Below are 20,013 nucleotides of genomic sequence, written 5' to 3' on the forward strand. Positions count from 1 at the left end.
CAATGATTTAAAAAATGTCATATATTCACAGAATCACAGAATAGTTAAGCTCAGTGTTACATTTGTTTCTATTTTTAAAGCTTTTGAAAAATACTGGATGTAAACAAAAATAGCTACTAAAATGCTGAGATATTTTTTATTTATATGCAGCAAATACAGAACCAGTATTTTACAATAAAACCAGTAAAAATATACTTTTATACAGTTCAAAAAGATTTTGTAATTGAAATAATTGTACTTAGCATCTACAGTGAAATTGGACTTTCTCTTTTTATACCACAAAGTTCAAATAAAATCATTCTAATTGTGTAATCTTACATTGTATAGGTATACAGCAGTCAATAATCATGTCAGAAACATCACAAAATTTTTTAAAAAATCATTATATTAGAAACATGTGTATAGGAAATGTAATAGAATAGACTGGGCACTTGCAAATTTCATTAGCATGCCTTGTTCCAAATGGTATTAAGTTATAATCATACCTCCAGGAGACAAAAAAATCAAGCCTGCAAGTTAGGATATTTTTATAATATTCCATATGACTAGGTTTACTAGACTTGACTGGTAAACCATCACTGTGGCAGATCGATACTTTACTGCAGCTAGCTAAGCAAAATGGGATGTGAGTTTCACCATAAATGTGAGATCAGAACTTGGTGTTTCCACTTAATGTGTAAAAGTATTTCTTACATTTAGTGGAATTCTTTGCTGACACTATAACAATATGTTGTGTGACACCTGAAAGACCAGATATCCTGACATTAATCTTTGCAACAAATTCTATGTAGATTTGTTACGTGTTCTTCACTATGACTGTAAAGTACTTTGCATCCTCTTCAGGGAGCCATTTGCTTGCACTGAGTATCGGTTCTAATAAAGTACTTTTGGAGGGGAAGAGGAGTCATTCTAGAGAAAAAAAGTAAACAATTAAAGGCTGAATTGTTAAACATTTTTTCATACAGTATATATCTCTACCTGAATCAACATTTTCCCATTGTTCTATTCGAATCATAAACCAACAGAAGTTTGTAACACAGGAGACCATTCGACACAACAAATCTGTCCTGGCTCTTTGATGGAACAATCCAAAACTAATCCCATTGGTCTACTCTCTTCTCATTGCTTGGTACTGTTCACTGCTTCAGAAATAACACTTTACACTTAAATGATGCATTGGTTTCTGCATTAACCACTCCCTGTGGCAAAACATTCTATAAAGCCAGCAATGACCTGTTTAAGGAATATCTCCCAACTGTTCTCCCCACTCACTTAGTGGCAATTTTAAACTGGTGACTGCTTAGTAGAGACTCACCCAGAAGAAAAGCATTTTTTTATTCACTATCAAAATTTCATAATTTGGAAAACCTCTAAAACTCTTCTTTGGCCATTTCTGCTCCAATACAAAAACTTCTAGGGCAGAATTTTCTGCCTGTCGGGCGGGCGGGCCCGACCCAGTCTCTGACGGGCGGGGAGCCGATCCCCGCCGGATAAGCGGGCCCCGCCGCCATTTCACGTGGGCGGGCCAATTAAGGCCCGCCCGGCGTGAGGTCCACTGGGAAGCAGGCGGGGGGTGGGGGGGGGGAGGTGGGAAGGGGTGGGAATTCCCCAAAAGCGAGAGTGTGCTCTTTCGCGCATGCACATGAAAGAGCGCACATCTCCCTGAGGCTAAGTGCTGCCCCAGGGAGATCACTGGCAGTTTTAAAAACGTTAAAAATAGAAAAAAAAAATCCTTAACATGTCCCCCTCATGTGACAATGTCACACGAGATGGGACATGTTAATAAATTTCACTCAAACTTTATTAAACTTTTAAAATCCCTGCATGAAACCCCATCCCGCCGATGGATGAGGTTTCATGTTTTTTCTATTCCCCGCCGGGGCTCCTGGCCTGCCCGACAGCCTTAAGGTTGGACGGGCAGGTCCTTTAATTGTTTCAATGATCCTGTCAATGTCCTCAATTGGCCATTGACAGGTCGGCGGGCCACCAGCTGATTTTGCTGCGCCCCCGTCTTCCTGAAAATTTAAATGGGGCGGGATGACGTCGGGGGTTCCCCCCAATGTCATCCCATGTCACTTTACGTGTCAGCGAGCGGGCCCCGCCCCCTGTTCACCGGCGGCAAAATCCAGACCCTAGTATCGCAAGTCTCTCCACATAACTCTCAAAAAAAAGTCATTAAAATGTCATGAACAGGTACAGAAAGTAATCAAAAAGACAAATTCTATGTTAGCTTGACACCTAGAGGACAAGAACACAATCGGGTAGAAGGTTAATGGGTGATTTGATCAAACTTTTCAAGTTATTAAGGAAAACAGCTAGGGTCAATAGAGAAAAACAACTTTTGCTGGTTGGGGAGTCTAGGGCTAGGAAGCACAGTCTAAAAATTAGAGCCAGATCTTTCAAAAGTGAAATTAGGAGGCAGTTCTGTATACAAATGATGATAGATATTTGGAACACTCTTCCGCAAACAGCAATTGATGCTAGGTCAGTTGTTAATTTTAAATCTGAAATTGATAGTTTGTTAACCGAGGGTATTAAGGGATGTGGGGCAAAGGCTGATATATGGAGTTGGGTCGCAGATCAGCCAAGATATTATTAAAAGGTGGAGAAGGCTCGAGGGGCTAAATGGCCTATTCCTGTCCCTATGGTTTCTCATCTCTGGCATCACTCTGGTGAAATGTTCTTAATTACTTTATTGCCCTTTCTATAATAAGGTGCTCAAAAACTGCTCACAACATTTTTTGAACAATAGCCTAAACCAATATTTTGTACAAAATTTTCAGTGCTCCTTTAATCAATCACTCTATGGCCTCCAAGATGTCTTTTATGTGCTTTATCTGCCTACACTTGCATTTTCAGGAATTTTTACATTTGAATCTAGCCACGTGTTTCCATTGTGTGTGTACACTTGTTCCTTGTTTTTATTTTTTAATCTTTAAAAATTTAATTTCTTTTCTATAGTTATCTCCACCAATTGTTCCACATCCTCCTTTGATTCACCCACATTTTCACTTCTGCCCTTATTTTCAACACAAAGTATTTATTTAATATCTCTCTCACATCTTCATTTTCCACAAATATACTTCCTATTTCATAGTCCTACCCTCTCTTTAATTATTCTTTTACTTTTTTGTATACATAAAAATATCTTATTATTCCTTTGATATTATCTGTTAGCTTGTTTTCATATTTCCTTTTAGTCTTTTTTAATCCTAATCTCCCTTTTTAATCTTCCCTCTACATGTTTTATGTGCAATTTTCAATACAGTTAATCCCAATTTTATGATGTGCCTACTCTTTAAGTTTAAGTTCAGTTTTTATTTCTATCTATCAATGAGAAGACAATTTATTTAGTTTTCACAGAATAATTGATAATCATGGAATTAAATACAAAACCCCCCCAGAATACCATTTAGTAAAAATGAATTTGACTTATTCAACTGTTATAACAGAGTAGCCTTGATTCCATATAGGAATATGTTCATTTTGTATTCAATATTATGCTAATCAGTCGACCTGTTTGCTAACTTGGTTCAGATCCCTTCTTATCTTATTGACCTTTGCTCTTTTCCAGTCCAACATCCATATGTTCATTGTCCTTTTCTAATTTTACATTGAATTTATCTACCTGTTTCCTACCTGTCCTACTCACATCATTATTCACCCCGCTTTATTTCTTAAACGTTCTAATTTAGGAATCAGGCCTGGATTCATAATAAAAAGGCATTTCCTACTTGGACCACAAGTAGTTTTACTTCTGCCCCTGTTAGTCTGCACACAAAATAACTGAAAAATTAATGCATGAGTTTCAACGAAACATGGTACACACATAGGGTATGGCCCAAGGAAGAACTCATTAATTTTTGGCATGGATGCAAATCTGGATCCTGGAATTTTTTTAAGGATCTGTTAGCATTGAAAGATAGGGCATTTTGTGGGTTGTTTCAGTTAGACTGTTGTTGATTGTTTTAGAATGTTATGGATTGTCTCAGCTCTGTGGTGGAATTTGTTACCGCTGTCAAAATGTGAGCAGAGTTTTCAGAGAAGGTTGTTGGATGTGGATTGGTCTGAAGCCTCCTCAATGAGATGAAAGCACATGATAAAAAGGTTTATTTTTTTCAGCTTTTTAATTACAAAGCAGCAAGCAGGCAGAAATAGCCTCAAGGAAGAACTGTGTAAATGTAATAAGGATTGTAAATTCTATTGGTACATTTTGTGAGACAAGAGATCAGCTAGAAGTGCATATATGTTATAATATAGTATAACATTGAGTTAACATAGTGTGGTGAAGGTTTGCACTCTACCAGAGCCTTCTTCACTTGTTTTTATATTCATTCATGGGAGATGGATGGTGCTGCCCAGGCCAGCATTTACTGCCAATTCCTAATTGTCTTCAGAAGGTGGTGGTGAGCTGCCTTTTTGAACTTCTGCAGTTAATCTGGTGTAGGTACATCCACAGTGCTGTTAGGGAGAGGGTTCCAGGATTTTGACATAGCGACAGTGAAGGAACGGTGATATAGTTCCAAGTCAGGATGGTGTGTGGGGTTGGTGGGGAACTTGCTGGTGGTGGTGCCTACTGCTCTTGTCCTTCTAGCTGATAGATCGAGGGGTTAGAAGGTGCTGTTGAAGGAACCTTGGTGAGTTGTTGCAGTACACCTTTTAGATGATACACACTGCTGTTACTATGTGCTGATGTTGAAGAGAGTGAATGTTTAATGCTGAGGATGGGGTGCTAAACAAGTGGACTGCTTTATCTTTGGATGGTGTCAACTTGTGCCTTCTAGATGATGGACAGGCTATAGGGAGTCAGGAGGTTAGTAACTTCCTGCAGAATTCCCAGTCTCTGACCTGCCCTTGCAGCCACACCATTTATATGGCTGGTGTGGCTAAGTTTCTTATCAATGGTAACCCAAGGATGTTGATGGTGCGGTTTTAGTAATGGTAATGCCACCGAACGTCAAGGAGAGATGGTTAGATTCTCTTTCAATGGAATTGTCATTGCCTAGGACTTGTATGGTATGAATGTGACCTACCTTTGGCTTCAATTTTGTTAAGGCTCCTTGATGCCACATTTGGTCAAATGTGAGGTGACAGTGACTGCCATTGACATCAAGGCTGCATTTGACCAAGTGTTGCATCAATGCACCCTAGCAAAACCGGAGTAAATGGGAATAAGGGGGAATACTTTCCACTGGTTGGAGTCATACCTAGCTCAAGGGAAGATGGTTGTGGATGTTGGAGGTCAATCATCTCAGTTCCAAAACAGGAGTTAATCAGGGTAGTGTCCTAGGTCCAACCACCTTCAGCTGCTTCATCAATGGCTTTCCTTCCATCACAAGGTCAGGAGTGGGGATGTTCACTGATGATTGCACAAAGTTCATGTCCAAATGCAGCAAGACCTGGACAATATCCAGGCTGGGGCTGACAAGTGGCAAGTAACATTCATGCCACACAAATGTCGGGCAATGACCATCTCCAACAAGAGGCAATATAACCATTGTCCCTTGATATTCAATGATATTACTATCACTGAATCCCTACTGTCAACAATGGAGTTACCATTGATCATAAATAGAACTGCACTAGCCATATAAATACTGTGACTACAAGACCAGGTCGGAGGCTATGAATCCTATGGCGCGTAACTCACCTCCTGACTCCCCAAAGCCTGTCTGCCACCTAAAAGGCACAAGTCAGGAGTGTGATGGAATACTCACCATTTGCCTGGATGAGTGCAGCTCCAACAACACTCACAAAGCTTGACACCATCCAGGACAAAGCAGCCCGCTTGATTGGCACCATATCCACAAATATTCAATCCCTCCACCACCATTGCACAGTGGCAGCAGTGTGTAACATCTACAAGATGCACTGCAGGAACTCACCAAGCCTCCTTTGACAACACCTTCCAAACCCATGACCATTGCCATCTAGAAGGACAAGGGCAGCAGATAGATGGGAATACCACAGTCTGGAAGTCTCTCTCCAAGCCACTCACCATCCTGACTTGGAAATATATCGTTGTTCCTTCACGGTTGCTGGGTCAAAATCCTGGAACTCCCTCTCTAATAACATTGTGGGTGTACCTACGTCACATGGACTACATTAGTTCAAGAAGGCAGCTCACCACCACCTTCTCAAGGGCAACTAGGGATGGGCAATAGCCAGCAACACCCACATCCCATGAATGAATTAAAAAAATGTTGGCTTTGGTACCTAGAACAGTCACTCTCATATTTATTACCTTCACTCAAGTCTGACCTGGGATAGGTAAAATTATTTAATTTTACCCTGTTATTCTAATATACCTCAAGACCAGCCTTGTGAAAATCTACCATAATAGGCATCTGAAATAGTTAAGACTACTTCTTGGGGTAAACAGGTCATCTTCATGATAATGGAACAGAACTCAGACTAGGTATTTTGTGGAATTTAATATTAAAAATTGGTAGTGACACTAATGGAAGGTATAGGGAATTTTACAAGCTATGTTGATGGCTATATGTTACTTTTTCTGAAATTTGGATAACAGCACACTTGAACAAAGAAGAAACAACTGTTTTCTACATCTGGCCAATGCTGTACCTGACTTGAAAGTGCTTATTCTTAACATTTAGTGGCAAGAGTGCTAAAGTTCAGAAAAGTTCATCAAAAAATAGTTAAAACATTAATCTCATAATTGTTGTAATAAAATCAACTGTACCTTATACAACTGTTGTAGGGAAAGGCTCGGTGGGGGAGTCTCTTTTTCTTCTTGCTGTGATATTGAAAAAGTCAAGCTTAATATAACCATTTCATGGAAATCACAGAACAAATGGAATCATTTATATAGGGGTCAGCACCAAACATGTAGGATATGGTAAATATGTAATTGACTATTCAGCTTGTTTTTACATGCTGCATATGTCTACCATGTCAAATTATCAAGTGTACTAAACACAAATATATTATATAAAAGCAAAAAACTGCAGATGCTGGAAATCTAAAACAAAAACAAAAATACTTGGAAAAACTCAGCAGGTCTGGCAGCATCTGCGGAGAGGAACACAGTTAACGTTTCGGGTCCGTATGACTGAATTTCTGTTGAAGAGTCATACGGACTCGAAACGTTAACAAATATAATATAGTTTAGGAGATTGGTTCTCAGTAGCAACTGATTGTTTATAAACTGTCAGAAATAAAGAGGATGTTAGTTGAAAATAATCTGGGATAGGCAATACAACCTCAGCACAATGGCTTAAAGGTTGCTTATTCACCTTCCCACTTTTCCTCCCTTTCTTTAGTTGTCCTAGCAACGCAAAGCATTCCTCAGAAATATAGTTCCAAGTCAGGATGGTGTGTGACTTAGTGAGGAAGCTCCCGTTGCTCTTGTCCAAGGTGATGGTCAAGGGATTTAGAAGGTGCTGTCGAAGGAGCCTTGACGAGTTGCTGCAGTGCATCTTTTACATAATACACACTGCTGCCACTGCCAACATGTACATCCGTGGTGGAGGGAGTTGGTGGATATGGTGCTGATCAAGCCGGCTGCTTTATCCTGTCTAGCTTCTTGAGTGTTTGGAACAGCACTCATCCAGGTAAGCGGAGAGTATTCTATCACACTCCTGACTTGTGCCTTGTAGATGGTGGATAGATTTAAATGAGTTGAGGAGGTGACTTACACCTCTCAGGGTTCCCACTCTCTGACCTGCTCATGTAGCTACAGTATTCATATAGCTAGTCCAGTTTAGTTTCTGTTAATGGTAACCCTCCAGGATGTTCATAGCAGGGGACTCGGCGATGGTAATGCCATTGAAAGTCAAGGGGAAACGGTTAAATTCTTTCTTGCTGGAAGTGGTTTTTGGGACTAGTGTGGCATGAATATCACATGTCACTTATCAGCCTAAGCCTGAACATTATCCAGGTCTTGATGCACATAGACACGGACTGCTTCAGTATCTCAGGAGTTGAGAATGGTACTGAACATTATACAATCATCAGCAAACATCACTACTTCTGACCTTATAGTGGAGGGAAGGTCATTGGTGGAACAGCTGAAGATGGTTGGGCCTAGGATAATACCCTGAGGAACACCTGCAGTGATGTCCTGGGACTGAGATGAGTGATCTCCAACAACCACAGCCATTTTACTTTGTGCTAGGTATGACTCCAACCAGTGGAGAGTTTTCCCCCTGATTCCCATTGACTTCAATTTTGCCAGGGCTCCTTGATGCCACACTTGTCAAATGCTGTTTTGATTTCAAGGGCTGTCACTCTCAATTCAACTCTTTTATCCATATTTGAACCAAGGCTGTGATGAAGTCATGAGCCGAGTGGCCCTGGTGGACTCAAACTGAGAATCAGTGAGCAGGTTATTGCTGTGTAAGTGCTGCTTGATAGCACTGTTGATGACACCTTCCATCACTTTGACGATGATTGAGAGAAGGCTTATGAGGCAGCAACTGGCTGGATTGCATTTCTCTTGCTTTTTGTGGACAGGACATATCTGGGTGGTTTTCCACATTGTCAGGTAGATGCCAGTGTTGCAGCATAATGGAACAGCATGGCTAGGGGCCTGGCTAGTGCAGGAGCACAAGCCTTTAGTACTATTGCTGGGATATTGGCAGGGTCGATAGTCTTTGCAATATCTAGTGCCTTCAGCCATTTCTTGATATCATGTGGAATTAATGGAATCGGCTAAAGATGGGCATCTGTGATGCCGGGGACCTCAGGAGGAGGCTGAGATGGATCATCCATTCAGCGTTTCTGGCTGAAGATGCCTTGTCTTTTGCACTGACATGCTGGGTTATCCCATCATTGATCCCATCATATAGATATGGAGGGAATATATATGGAGCCTCCTCCCCCTGTTAGTTGGTTAATTATCCACCACCATTCATGACTTGGTATGGCAAGATTGCAGAGCCTTGATTTGATTTGTTGGTTATGGGATTGCTTAGCTCTGCCTATCGAATGCTGCTTCCGCTGTGTGGCATGCAAGTAGTCCAGTGTTGCAGCTTCACTAGGCTGACACCTTACTTTTAGGTATGCCTGGTGCTGTTCCTGGCATTGACCCAGGGTTGATCCTCTGACTTGATGATAATGGTAGAGTGGGGAATATGCCAAGCCATGCAGTTACAGACTGTAGTTGAATACAATTCTGCTGCTGATGACCTACAGCGCCTCATGGATACTGCTAGATCTGTTCTGAATCTATCCCATTTAGCACAGTGGTAGTGACACGATAGAGCGTATGCTCAGAGTGAAGATGGGACTTTGACCCATCCTAGCTATGTTGCCATGTGCAGATGTACCTATTGGTGAGGACAGGGTCTAGTAGGTTTTCCCCTCTTGCTGGTTCCCTCAGCACCTGCTGCAGGCCCAGTCTGGCAGCTATGTTCTTCATGACTTGGCCAGCTCAGTCAGCCATGGTGCCACCGAGCCACTATTGATGATGGACATTGAAGTTACCCCACCCAGAATACATTCTGTGCCCTTGCCACCCTCAATGCTTCTTGCAAGTGGTATTCAACATGGATGAGTACTGATTCATCAACTGAGGGGGGCAGTAGGTGGTAATCAGTAGGAGGTTTCTATGCTGATCCTCCCTGATGCCATGAGACTTCACAGGGTCCAGAGTCAATGTTGAGAACTCCCAGGGTAACTCTCTCTTGACTGTATGCCACTGTGCCGCCAGCTCTGCTGATGTTAGCTTTCATGGCACCAATACCGAGACAGTTCCAGATTTTTATTAATCAATTTATTAATTAATTGAATTTAAATTCCACCGGCTGCCATGGATTAAATCAGAGGGTGGCGGGAAGGTGGTGGGATCTTCACCTTGCACCTTCTCACCTGATCACATGGTCCCCCCCTACTTCTGGCTTTAAATTCTTCCTCATGTGCTTATTTTGTGTTCCACCCCTGCTAGGCATTGAGGAGACTTTCGGAAATGAAGGGAGGCTCGGTGCAACTGAGTCTTCGCCATTTCCATGGTTTTCTGCCAGGTTACAGTGTGAGACCTCTAGAACCCTTTCCAAATTTCAGATTCCAGATATATACCTCCAGTGGATACATACTATGTAACATGTCCTGGAAACTTAGCTATAAAAATTGAAGGGATGCAAATTAAACACATAGATAAAAGAATGCAGTAAGTGTACTAATAAACGGTACTCATTTACAGTTTTTATAGAACAATAAACAGAGTTCTATCTTCAAAGTATTGAGTGGCACAGAGTACCATGTAATAAAAGTGGAATTTGATAATTTAGTCACCATTGGCATTGATAGTACATTATGTGTTACATGGTACACACCCCCTGAGTGCTGAGAACACTCAGAGAGATCTACTAGTCATGATACAACAGGTTTTTTATAGGAACTGTTAGAGTAAACCTTTACTGACTATGACCCAACAAGGAAATCTTACCTTGCAAGAAATTAATCTTGCTAGTTTCACTTTCACCAGCAGAATTTAAAGCAACAATTTCAATCATATCTTTATGAACATTTGCAGCTTCACAAGAAAGTGCTGGTGTTCTGCATATCTCACTCCTTTCTGAATTAGAAACCGCATACACAATATATTCTGTGGCGTAAATTGACCCTGCCCATGAGATGAACAGGGTGCCATTTTCCTGAGAAGCATTAAGATTGTTTGGAGAGCAAGGAACTGAAACAAAAAGAAAGTTACTTATAAATTGTTATACATAGTACAAACTACAAGAGTCAAAGTGTTATCTTTTGCATGAGATTTTGGTCCAGTGGTTGACTTACTGGCTGATTTTTGGACAATCCTATGCAGTAAACTGATGTTTTGCCACAGCACTGATAAATAATGTTTCATAGCACTTTGCTAATTCAGGCAAGATGGGCTCCTATTTTACCAATATAAATTAAGTCACTATAACAGATCGTTTCATACATGGCATTCTTTCTGTATGAACATTGGTTTGATATTCCACTGATCAAAATCAGGTGGTACAGTTTTAAAATTGACAGGTTCATTGAGAGTAGCACAAAATTATGGCATAATAGTAATGACTGAAATGGAGTTGAAGTTGAGTCATGATTGGCAATTAAACGTAGATGTTCAGGACAGTTAGGGAAGGAAGAAAAGAAGAGAATTATTAATGAAACGAATAATCATAACACTAAAGTGGAAAGAATAAAATGGAGAAGTGGTCCAACTATAAACTATAAGTTTGAGATATGGAATTGGAAAGGGTAACAAGCAATATAATATGGGGTGAGGGAAGAAAAACAGGGAATGGGAATATAGAGTTAATGGAAAGGCATTGAAGGTTATAGAAGAACAGAGATCTACATAACGCAGTTACAAGTTTAAAGCCATAGGGCAGGGTTTCCCCCCGTTGGGAGGGAAGTTGAAGTGTGGGTGTGCAGAGGTGCACCTCCGATCAGGGGCGCGCCGCCATTTTACGTGGGCGGGCCAATTAAGGCCCGCCCAGCGTGACGTCCGCATGGAAGTGCTGTGCGCTCCCTGTGCGGGCAGAGGGGGGAATCCCTAAACCCGAGAGTGCACTCTTTTGCGCATGCGCATGAAAGAGCGCACTCATCTCCCTGAGGCTAAGTGCTGCCTCAGGGAGATCGTCTCTACTGTACAAATTATTAAAAATAGAAAAAAAAATCCCTGACATGTCCCCTCATGTGACACTCACATGAGTTGGGACATGTCAATAACTTTTTAAAAAACTTCAATTAAATTTTTAAAAACCTACATGAAACCTCGTGGATGAGGTTTCATGCTTTTTCTAATGCCCGCCAGGGCTCCAGGCCTGCCCGCCAACCTTAAGGTTGGACGGGCAGGTCCATTAATTACTTAAATGACTTTGTCAATGGCCTCAATTGGCCATTGATAGGTTGGCGGGCGCACAGCTGATTTTGCTGAACCCCCGGTGACCTGAAAAGTTAAATGGAGCGCGGTGACGTCGGGAGTTCCGCCCAACATCACCGCGTGTCATTTTACACGTCAGCAAGTGGGCCCCGCCCCCCCGCTCGCCGATGGGAAAATCCTGCCCATAGAGGATACACAATGTAATTTCACTAGGATGATGCCAGGGCTGAGGAACTATCAATGCAAGAAGAGGCTTGAAATGGTGGGATTGGGGCAAATAAAGCCAAGAGGAGATGTAATGAAGATTTAAAAAATTATGAAGGATCAAACAGGAAAAAACTATTTCTTCTGACTGGGGGAGCCCATGAAGATGAATCATTGTGGAATTCTTTGCCACAGGGAATAAATGGGACAGAGACCATTCCACCTTGTAATGAAAGAGAAAACAAATATTCAAAACAGAGGAAGATCCAGCGTTATGGGGACCAAACAAGGTAGAGGGGTTAGTTTGATTTACTGCAGTAAAGAGATATAATGGGCAAATTGTGATGAAGGTTGTGAAGGACCAATGGGAGGCATAGATAAGTGGCAGTTACAGTTCAATGCACAAAAATGTGAAGTAATATATATTCGAACTAAGAATAAGGAAAGTGAATACACCTCAAATGATAAGATTTTGAATGGAGTAAATAAGGAGAGGGATGTTTATTTGTCGATGCACATGATTAAAAGGTGGTAATGCAAGTTGACAAGGCTATAAAAAAGGCATTAGAAATATATTCTGTGCTTGTCTAGAGAGTAAGAATACGAAAGCAGAGAAATGTTGAACCTGTACAAGTCCTCAGACACAGGTGAAGTATTGCGTACAATTTTGGGCACCCCATTATTGGAATAGCAAGGTTGCAAAAGCAACAAAGGGCAGGGCTTTCATTAAGGCATAGTGATTAGGATTGCTGGGGAATGACTGAAATCACCTTGTTTTAAGCTGAGAAGTTGGGCTAGCTTGACATATTCTTTATTGTATATTATTACATGAAGGTAATTTGTGCAGATTGAACGAAGTGACTCCGATCACAATGGTTATTTTGCATGTTCACTTTACTGAGAAATTAAGTACCTTATTGATTCAAACTTGGCTTTCTCTCACCAAATACCTGCTAGTATTTGTTTCTTGAGACATGTGTTTGTTTCTTGAGACATTTAGGAAGAATTGTTTTGTGAAATAAGCGCATGTTCTGTTCAGATCACAATGGGATATTGTTGTTACATTTCGGATGCACTATCTTGCAAGTGAAAATAGGGCAATGTGAGTCAACTCCCAAAATGCTTGGACCATGTATGGGAATCGACACCAACTTAACCACAAAGGCACCTATGGAAGACCCATATTTGTAACAGCTATGAAAAGATAAATAGCGATGGATTGTTTTCATTGATTACTGAAATGGTAAGAGGAGGGAAAAGTCTAAAATAATTGTGAAAAGAATTAAAGGGGATGAAAGTTTTTTTTGTAGATAAAAGGTGGTTAGAATGTGGAATTGTCTGCCACAACCATTATTAAAATGAAGTATCAACTGTGGCCCAATAGTAGCACTCTCGGCTTTGAGTCAGAAGAGTGTAGGTTTAAGTCCTTCTTTAGAGACTTCAGCCCTAAAATCTAAAACAAAAACAAAATTACCTGGAAAAACTCAGCAGGTCTGGCAGCATCGGCGGAGAAGAAAAGAGTTGATGTTTCGAGTCCTCATGACCCTTCAGCAGAACTGAGTAAAGTTAGATGAGGGGTGAAATATTAGCTGGTTTAAGGTGGGGGGTGGGGGGGGGGAAGAGGTGTTGAAGGTGGTGATATTATCTAAGAAAATGTGCTAATTAAGAATGGATGGCAGGACACTCAAGGTACAGCTCTAGTGGGGGTGGGGTGGAAAGACTGACAGGGTATTAGTTATAGATTTAAAAATAATGGAAATAGGTGGGAAAAGAAAAATCTATATAAATTATTGGAAAAAACAAAAGGGAGGGGAAGAAACGGAAAGGGGGTGGGGATGGGGGGAGGGAGTTTAAGATCTAAAGTTGTTGAATTCAATATTCAGTCCGGAAGGCTGTAAAGTGCCTAGTCGGAAGATGAGGTGCTGTTCCTCCAGTTTGCGTTGAGCTTCACTGGAACAATGCAGCAAGCCAAGGACAGACATGTGGGCAAGAGAGCAGGGTGGAGTGATAAAATGGCAAGCGACAGGGAGGTTTGGGTCTTTCTTGCGGACAGACCGCAGGTGTTCTGCAAAGCGGTCACTCAGTTTGCGTTTGGTCTCTCCAATGTAGAGGAGACCGCAGTGGGAGCAGCGAATGCAGTAGACTAAGTTAGGGGAAATGCAAGTGAAATGCTGCTTCACTTGAAAGGAGTGTTTGGGCCCTTGGACGGTGAGGAGAGAGGAAGTGAAGGGGCAGGTGTTGCATCTTCTGCGTGGGCATGGGGAGGTGCCATAGGTGGGGGTTGAGGAGTAGGGGGTGATGGAGGAGTGGACCAGGGTGTCCTGGAGGGAAAGATCCCTACGGAATGCCGCAAGGGGGGATTAAGGGAAGATGTGTTTGGTGGTGGCATCATGCTGGAGTTGGCGGAAATGGTGGAGGATGATCCTTTGAATGTGGAGGCTGGTGGGGTGATAAGTGAGGACAAGGGGGACCCTTCTGGGAGGGAGGAGAAGGCGTGAGGGCGGATGCGCGGGAGATGGGCCGGACACGGTTGAGGGCCCTGTCAATGACTGTGGGTGGAAAACCTCGGTTAAGGAAGGAGGAGGACATGTCAGAGGAACTGTTTTTGAAGGTAGCATCATCAGAACAGATGCGACGGAGGCGAAGGAACTGAGAGATGGGATGGAGTCCTTACAGGAAGCGGGGTGTGAGGAGCTGTAGTCGAGATAGCTGTGGGAGTCGGTAGGCTTGTAATGGATATTGGTGGACAGTCTATCATCAGAAATTGAGACAGAGAGGTCAAGGAAGGGAAGGGAAGTGTCAGAGATGGACCATGTGAAAATGATGGAGGGGTGGACATTGGAAGCAAAATTAATAAATTTTTCCAGGTCCCGACGAGAGCATGAAGCAGCACCGAAGTGATCATCGATGTACCGGAGAAAGAGTTGTAGGAGGGGGCCGGAGTAGGACTGGAACAAGGAATGTTCCACATACCCCATAAAGAGACAGGCATAGCTGGGGCCCATGCGGGTACCCATAGCCACACCTTTTATTTGGAGGAAGTGAGAGGAGTTAAAGGAGAAATTGTTCAGTGTGAGAACAAGTTCAGCCAGACGGAGGAGAGTAGTGGTGGATGGGGATTGTTCGGGCCTCTGTTCAAGGAAGAAGCGAAGGGCCCTCAGACCATCCTGGTGGGGGATGGAGGTGTAGAGGGATTGGACATCCATGGTGAAGAGGAAGCGGTTGGGGCCAGGGAACTGGAAATTGTTGATGTGACGTAAGGTGTCAGAGGAATCATGGATGTAGGTGGGAAGGGACTGGACAAGGGGAGAGAGAAGGGAGTCAAGATAACGAGAAATGAGTTCCGTGGGGCAGGAACAGGCTGACACGATCGGTCTGCCAGGACAGTTCTGTTTGTGGATTTTGGGTAGGAGGTAGAAGCGGGCCGTCCGAGGTTGGGTGACTATCAGGTTGGAAGCTGTGGGAGGAAGATCTCCAGAGGAGATGAGGTCAGTGACAGTCCTAGAAACAATGGCTTGATGTTCCATGGTGGGGTCATGGTCCAGGGAGAGGTAGGAGGAAGTGTCTGCGAGTTGACGCTCAGCCTCCGCGAGGTAGAGGTCAGTGCGCCAGACAACAACAGCACCGCCCTTGTCAGCGGGTTTGATGACAATGTTTTTAGCCCTAAAATCTAGGTTGACACACTAATGCAGTACTGAGGGAGTGCTTCATTGTGGGAGGTGTCATCCTTTGGGTGAGATGTTAAACCAAGGCCCTATCAGCCCTCTGAGCTGAATATAAAATCCAATGGCACTATTTTGAAAGCCATGGGGTTTCTCCCATGTGTCCTGATCTTTATTTATCCCTCAACCAACACCTAAAATCAGATAATCTGATTATCACATTGTCATAGGACCCAATTGTTGTGGACAAACTGGCTGCCACCTTTCCTATGTTTATAACAATGACTATACCTCAAAACTACTTCATTGACAGTTAAGCACTATGGGATATCCCGAGGCCATGAAAGACACCATATAAATGTAAGTTTGTCCTTCTTTAACTTTATTTGACATGCATTTAAATCTTTGTTTGAAAAACAGCAATATTGGCCAGAATTTCCTGGCTCCGTTGTGGGCATTCATTGATTTGCGGCAGGACTGGAAGATCGCGGCGGTGGGCGGGAGCGGAAAATTCCACCGATTGAAACAAACAGAATGGTCAGAAAAGTATGATTAGACAGGGTGCGGAAAATAAATATTGGCACAGACTTGATGGGCTAAAGACCTGCTGCTGTGTTATAACATTGCATGGTTCTAGTACCTTATGAAAGGGTATCTTTAAAGTATACATTAGACCACATGATAGTCATTTATTTTCAAGTTTCTTTTCAAGTAACAACTTTCTAAAAAATTCAAAGAGTATGCAATGCTAGAAGTTAATTTCCAGTGATGGCTAGATTTCATATACTGGATATTGTGCTTTATTTTTAATTCTGTTACTTACCAGTAATACCAGCTAAAGGAATGCTTGGACTACTGATCCCTGCTGCATTTCTTGCTGTGACAGAAATGTTGTATGTGGAACTGCAAGGAACTGGGAATTGGAAAAAAGTTCTGGGTGTCCAATATGACTGCAAGGTATACAAGGAGAATGGATCTTTTTCAATTTGTCCCTCTATGCCTACTTCATAGTCTTCGGCACAGTGACTGCTTTTCCAGGAGATTTCTATGTCTTGTACACCATTACTGGCAGGGCTTAATGTGGCTTGTATGTCTTCTGGTACACATGGGACTATGCAACAAAAAGGATTAAATGACAATAAAATGAATTAAACAACAATCAAATTAAGCTAGGTTAAAAATTCATCAGACCATTATTAATCACGTGCCAATTCATATTATGAATTTGTATAAAGCAAACTATAATTAGAACTTTTACTAATAAGCTTTTTTGTATTAAAGCAACATTTTTGAATGCTGTAGTTGAGCTCAAACAAAATAGAATAATTGGTGTAGGTAGAATATTTACCTGTACCAACTTCATAAGAAGTGTTAAGCATACTTGTGCAAAATCCATCAAAAGCGTAAACAGAAATGTTGTACTTGGTAGCACACTTCAGGTGTTGAATGTAGCAACTTGTGTTTGTTGTATTAAAATGAAGTAGGTCTTTATCACTGGCATTTACAAATGCCATATATGATATTGCAGTATCGCTGTGAGCCCATGACAGTAACATTGAGTTGTTTAAACAGTCCACATCAGCTTCAAGATGTTTTGGAGTACATGGTACTAGAAGGTTGAAAAGGATTTGTTATTTTTAGGATTATGCTGCACTTGAGTAAAACAAAGTAGATGTAATTAGTGCCACAACACAAATCTTAAATCTTCAGTGATCAATATTTGTTTTAAATAATTCTTAGACTAATGAAGCAGCTCACAGATGTCTATGAATGTAATGCAACACTTTCTTAGCAAATTATATCTCTAATTTATTAAACAAAGAAAATAATTCTAAATTTTCTTTAGACATTCAACTGTCATGAGTTAAAATGGTGGCTGGCAGCCATTTTGCTCTTTTTCCATATGTGAATTCACAATGCCAACTGCCGACTATTGGACTATAACAATAAACCTATTGATATATCAGATTCAAATTACTCAAATACTTAATGAGTTGCTTAACTAGTTAAAAAATGGCACAACATTCTTGAATTTGGTTATGGAGCGCACAGTGTTCAGAGGAAATGTTTGTGAGAATATTCACTTGTGTTGCCATAGCCTCCAGGGCTATGGGCCAAGCGCTGGAAAATGGGATTAGACAAAGTCAGATCTTTGTTGGCAAGCATTGACATGATGGGCTGAATGGCCTCCTTCTGTGCTGTAAACGTCTATGAGTCTATGTCCCAGCTGCTAGATCATTACAGTTAACTGATCAGGTGAGATAGCATTACAGCCTTCTCTCTCCACAGATGCTGCCATATCTGTTGCGCATTTCCAGCACTTTCTGTTTTTACATTTGACATTAGAGTCTTCGTTTGCTTATTCTTTTGTTTTCTGCCTCCTGCAATTTAGGTCTACATTTGGGTCTCAGTTAGCCTCTAACTAACTGTGCAAGGTTCTGTGTTTAAGTTCCACTCCAGGCCTTGAGCACAAAAATCTACACTGACACTCTAGTGCAGGACTGAAGAAGTGCTGCACTGTTAGAGGTACCATCTTTCGAATGGGACGTTAAACCGAGGGCCCATCTGCCTGCTCGCATGGATGTAGATCTCATGGTACTACATCAAAGTAGAGCAGGGGAGTGATACGCGGTGTCTCAGCCAATATTTATTCTTCAATCAACACCATCAAAACCAGGTTATCTGGTCATTATCAAACTGCTGTTTGTGGAAGTCTGTTTGGTGCAAATTGACTGCTGTTTTTCCTACATTACAACAGTGACTACACATCAAACATACTTCATTGGCTGTAAAGCACTTTGAGGCACTTCATGGTCATAAAAGGCTATATATAAATGCAAGTCTTTTCTTTCTTTAAATATTGTTAAATAAAAGTCTAATAAAATGAAATATTAAATACGGTATATACATCTTTCTTTAGTTTTGGTGGCAGTGGGTCAATTGTGGTCATTAGAGTGGATTGAGATTTGCCAGTTGAACAACTGAGTTTGGGTGGGAAGGCCTGGAACAAGTACTTCACTATCTTAAAATAGCTCTTAACAAGATTTTCTTCTAAATATTTTTCATATTGCCATTACACCCATTAAGGCCATCAGGAAATTAAAACACCATATTTCATCCCAAGTTTAGCCATGATATCTTTTCTGAAAAATACACTTACACACAGACCCCGGAGGTATCTATTAGCTGTTAGATTTATTGCAGCCTTAAAATGCACACCTAAATATATTTAAGGATATACAATGCACACAATACGCCCAGTACCCCTGCACTGAGAGTTATTTTGCATGATCATAGAGTGATGCATAAATGTGGCAGATGGCTCCTCATTGCTTGAAACAAATGCAGCTTTCAAACCAGTACCTGGGGTATAACAGAGCCATTACGTTACATGCTGAGATTATTATCTAAACAAAAGTATGCATTTTCCAGCATTGCCTTCTATTGATGATCATAACAATTCCAAAAGTAAGAAATTTTAAGAAGTCACAACTTTACATAGCAAGAATATAGATGAGCAAATTACTATCTGCAGAGAGTGCAGTGATTGTAATTTAAGGTTGAGTTATTGTCATCATGCACTAAATTATTTATTGCATCACAAAAATAATGCTTTTGCCATACGTACGAAATGAATCAAGCTTCCCCAGCACAACTGCAAATCGCAAATAGGTTTTTCATATTCGTCAAAGGAAAGGGATGGATACTGTGTTTGAAAAGGCAATTTCTATTGTTTTTAATTCCTGTTTTACAATCTGTGTCTCAGTGAGGATTCTCCAATCTGACTGGTTGAAGAGTCTCCCTGCTGCTTGTCCTGTTCATAGATACCACAGGTCTCCCTTAAGGATGCTGCTTTGATGAAGGCAACCAAAAACCACAAATTTTCGCTACTGGTGTGAAAGCCTGTTCACAGTAAAATCCGCACCAAAATCTCTGTGTCCTCTATTAACATGCACTATTGTGATAAGTATTGCAAAATTTCCACCCATGTAAGTAAATGGTTTGTTTTGTGTGTGTTATAAAAGGACACCAATGTCTAGATTAACCATTCAAACAGAACAATATTGTGTGTGTAGAGCTGGTTATCTCCTCGAAAACCCTTTGCCGCACTTTCTGAACTGTTGCATATCTCATTAACAGCTACTACTGTTACTATTGTACTATACCTTGGTTTTTTTGGTACATTTGTATTTAGCACTAATTTTCATCTCCCTCATTTCCTGTTGCATCTGCACTATTTTGCAATGATACTGTGTTATTGTAACAATACTGAGATATTTTAAACATCTTTTGAAGATTTAAGGGACAATTTAT

General features: G+C 41.2%; 1 protein-coding gene across 1 annotated transcript in view; it reads right to left on the reverse strand.

Moving 5' to 3' along the window:
• Window positions 1-123: 123 nt before the first annotated feature.
• The window catches only part of LOC144692705 (fibronectin type III domain-containing protein 7-like), a 28,779-nt gene continuing 8,889 nt past the window's right edge, over window positions 124-20,013 (reverse strand). The window contains exons 8-12 of the mRNA XM_078561794.1: window positions 17,048-17,308; window positions 16,523-16,810; window positions 10,409-10,651; window positions 6,704-6,757; window positions 124-909 (exon numbers count right to left, since the gene is read on the reverse strand). Coding sequence (XP_078417920.1) covers window positions 6,705-6,757; window positions 10,409-10,651; window positions 16,523-16,810; window positions 17,048-17,308 — 845 coding nt within the window. The 3' untranslated portion in view covers window positions 124-909; window position 6,704. The remainder of the gene's footprint in view (window positions 910-6,703; window positions 6,758-10,408; window positions 10,652-16,522; window positions 16,811-17,047; window positions 17,309-20,013) is intronic.

This window comes from Cetorhinus maximus, chromosome 17 (genome assembly GCF_964194155.1).
Source record: "Cetorhinus maximus chromosome 17, sCetMax3.hap1.1, whole genome shotgun sequence".
Lineage (NCBI taxonomy): Eukaryota > Metazoa > Chordata > Chondrichthyes > Lamniformes > Cetorhinidae > Cetorhinus > Cetorhinus maximus.